We start from the raw sequence: 2,565 nt of genomic DNA on the forward strand, positions 1-2,565 counted from the left end.
TTTTAGACAAAGCGGGCGAAGTCGCGGGCGGTAAGCTAGTAATATATAAGCGTAGAAACTATAACTATTCTGCGTGATGCGTAAATACCGTCATAATGAAAACGATGTAGTAATAATACGATCACAATTACCATTTAGCAACTTTAAATGATATGCTTTTGATAATAATGCGAAAAAGTTTCAGCTTCCAAAATTATCTGAGTGAAATATGATAATATATGTATATTATTTTCATTTTTCAAACACTTCATCCACATCCAAAGTTTTTCATAATATTATGTCTAGCAAAATGTTAGGCAATTAATTCTATATTTGTGTTATAAGTTATTCTTAGAACAATATTTTGACTCATCTTTAAGAACTTATCTCTTGATAAATATTCCAATATGAATAAAAGCGCAGTTAGAAAAAACCCGAGAATGAGATGACAGTTTAGATAAAAATAAGATTTTTCAAAAATACTTATTCTTCAAAACTCGACTCTCGGTTTCAACTATGTGTGGTTTCCTATAGTTTTTTTTTTTTTTTTTTTTTTTTTTTTTTTTTTATTATGGCACCCGTCATCACAGGGTGTTCGCGCCACCTCTGGATTATAGTCCAGAGACATTTTTTGCTTAATTTTTTTTTTTTTTTTTTTTTTTTTTTTATACGAATAACATTAAAATACAATAAAAATACAATATAAACTTTAAAACACAATAAAAAATACTGGTATAAGTTACTAATAAAATACAATAATTACTTAAAAATTCAGAAAAAACACGGCACAAAAACATTCAACTCCTAATCCTATATCACAGTAAAGAGCTAAACTAATATCACACACTATTCCTTTGGTTCACTACGACTACAATATTTCTACAATATTGTAGGAACGCATCCCTACACTTGTCCCCCAGGGCGGAAGGCAGATTCTCACCCGTCATCGCCATGCCCAATTTTTGCTCAATAGCATATCTATTTTTGGCAAAAATTGGACACTCGAGTAACAGGTGAGGAACCGTCTCCTCAACTCCAGGCTGACATAGACACGACGGATTATCCTTCAGCTTGAATCTGTTCAAGTAGAAGGCGAATCCGCCGTGACCGGTCAGTACTTGTGTGGTGTGGTGTGTGATGTCTATTTTCCTGACTACCTTGTATGCAGCAGCAGCGCTTGGAAAAAAGAGCTTCGTGACTCCGGCCGTTCCTCCTACATCGTATCTCCTATCCCATTCGCTGATCGTATCCTGTCTCAAAATACGCTTGACGAATGAAACAGGACACAGATCGTAATCCGGTTTCCTCCTCAACCCCAGGGCGGCCTCCTTGGCTAACTCGTCTGCCCGTTCGTTCCCCTTAAGCCCTGCGTGCGCCTTAATCCAAAACAGGGAGACCTCCCGCCTCTGCAATGCAGCTTTTCGGAGGGCCGCCCGTGTTTGCACAGCCAGTGGATGAGGGGAACTCAGGGTAACCGCCTGGAGTGCCGATCTGGAGTCGCTGAGGACACCGACCTTTGCCGCTCCGCTCTTGCAGGCTATGTCTACTGCTCTTTTGAGCGCTAGGAGCTCAGCCTGATAGACGGTACAATACGGTGGCAACGCAAGCTTAATGGCCTTTGTCTCGGCCTCACCTTTCCATACGGAAAGGGCGGCTCCAACGCGACCCTCAATCTTGCTGCCGTCCGTATAGACCCTGTGGACGTGGCTGTCAACCACGTCGGCATAGGTGTCCTCATCTACCAAGCCGAACCCCAGCTCTACCTGCTCTGCCGGATGTGGGTCCTCAATCGCGGGTGCCATTCGTTCCTATAGTTTGCGGGCGAAGCCGCGGGCGAAAACCTAGTAATTAAATAAAACCATTTAAATATAATATGTATTAAATATAATGAAAAATCAACAAAAGATATTGAAGTCGCCAATTTCTAAAACGATGCATAACAAGCGAACCAGAAAACATGAAATTAAAATGCGTTAACTGTTTAAATTTCCGTACTCTACTGCCATATACTCATAAGTGATACTCTGAATACATAATATAACGATTCATCTACTTCAAATATTCTAAAACACAAGATATACAAAACGCAATAATCCACTGAAAATCCCCAGTCCACGAGTAACCCTTAAAACCGTAAGCAACAGAGCCACAGTATAAACAAAGCAGTACATCCGCTCGTAAATAGGTCTCAAGTCTCAACCCAAGGCTTAAACACTCAAACAACGATCATTTTAACACGGGTTTACTGCATTATTGCACCACGTGTATCTTGACCACGTGTAGGTCTTCGACCCTTCGTGTCTTTGTAATTTAAAGGGAAATTCCAGTTTCAATGAAGACACAGGGCCGGATTGAGAGGGAATTAGGAGCAACATGTTTAGTTCTCATATCTAGGTATTCGAATATGCTTGGAATGTTTAGCACCGTATAAAAAATACATTCGCAGTGACAGTTTGGATATTTTAAAAATATAACAGTTAAATAAATGTGTTTACAAACTGTCATTTGTGCGGAATTAAAACCATTATTTTACCAGGTTGTAGGATATGATAAGGGGTATGGTAAACAACGTAAATTCTTGGGTAT

General features: G+C 39.5%; 1 protein-coding gene across 1 annotated transcript; it reads right to left on the reverse strand.

The window, feature by feature from the left end:
* Nucleotides 1-708: 708 nt before the first annotated feature.
* LOC123700284 lies at nucleotides 709-1,781 on the reverse strand. Its single transcript, XM_045647458.1, has 2 exons — nucleotides 1,288-1,781; nucleotides 709-1,230 (listed from the first exon to the last, which is right to left on the reverse strand). Exons 1-2 carry the CDS (start codon nucleotides 1,779-1,781, stop codon nucleotides 819-821), a joined length of 906 nt encoding a protein of 301 aa, XP_045503414.1. The 3' UTR covers nucleotides 709-818.
* Between the last annotated feature and the right edge of the window lie 784 nt (nucleotides 1,782-2,565).

This window comes from Colias croceus, chromosome 19 (assembly GCF_905220415.1).
Source record: "Colias croceus chromosome 19, ilColCroc2.1".
Lineage (NCBI taxonomy): Eukaryota > Metazoa > Arthropoda > Insecta > Lepidoptera > Pieridae > Colias > Colias croceus.

What these genes read in the sequence shown, in the direction of transcription:
- LOC123700284 (XM_045647458.1), bottom strand. Translation starts at nt 1,781, where the DNA reads ATGGCACCCGCGATTGAGGACCCACATCCGGCAGAGCAGGTAGAGCTG. An exon ending in GAGGCCGCCCTGGGGTTGAG is followed by an intron (nt 1,231 to 1,287) that starts GAGGAAACCGGA and finishes TATTTTGAGACA; the next exon opens with GGATACGATCAGCGAATGGG.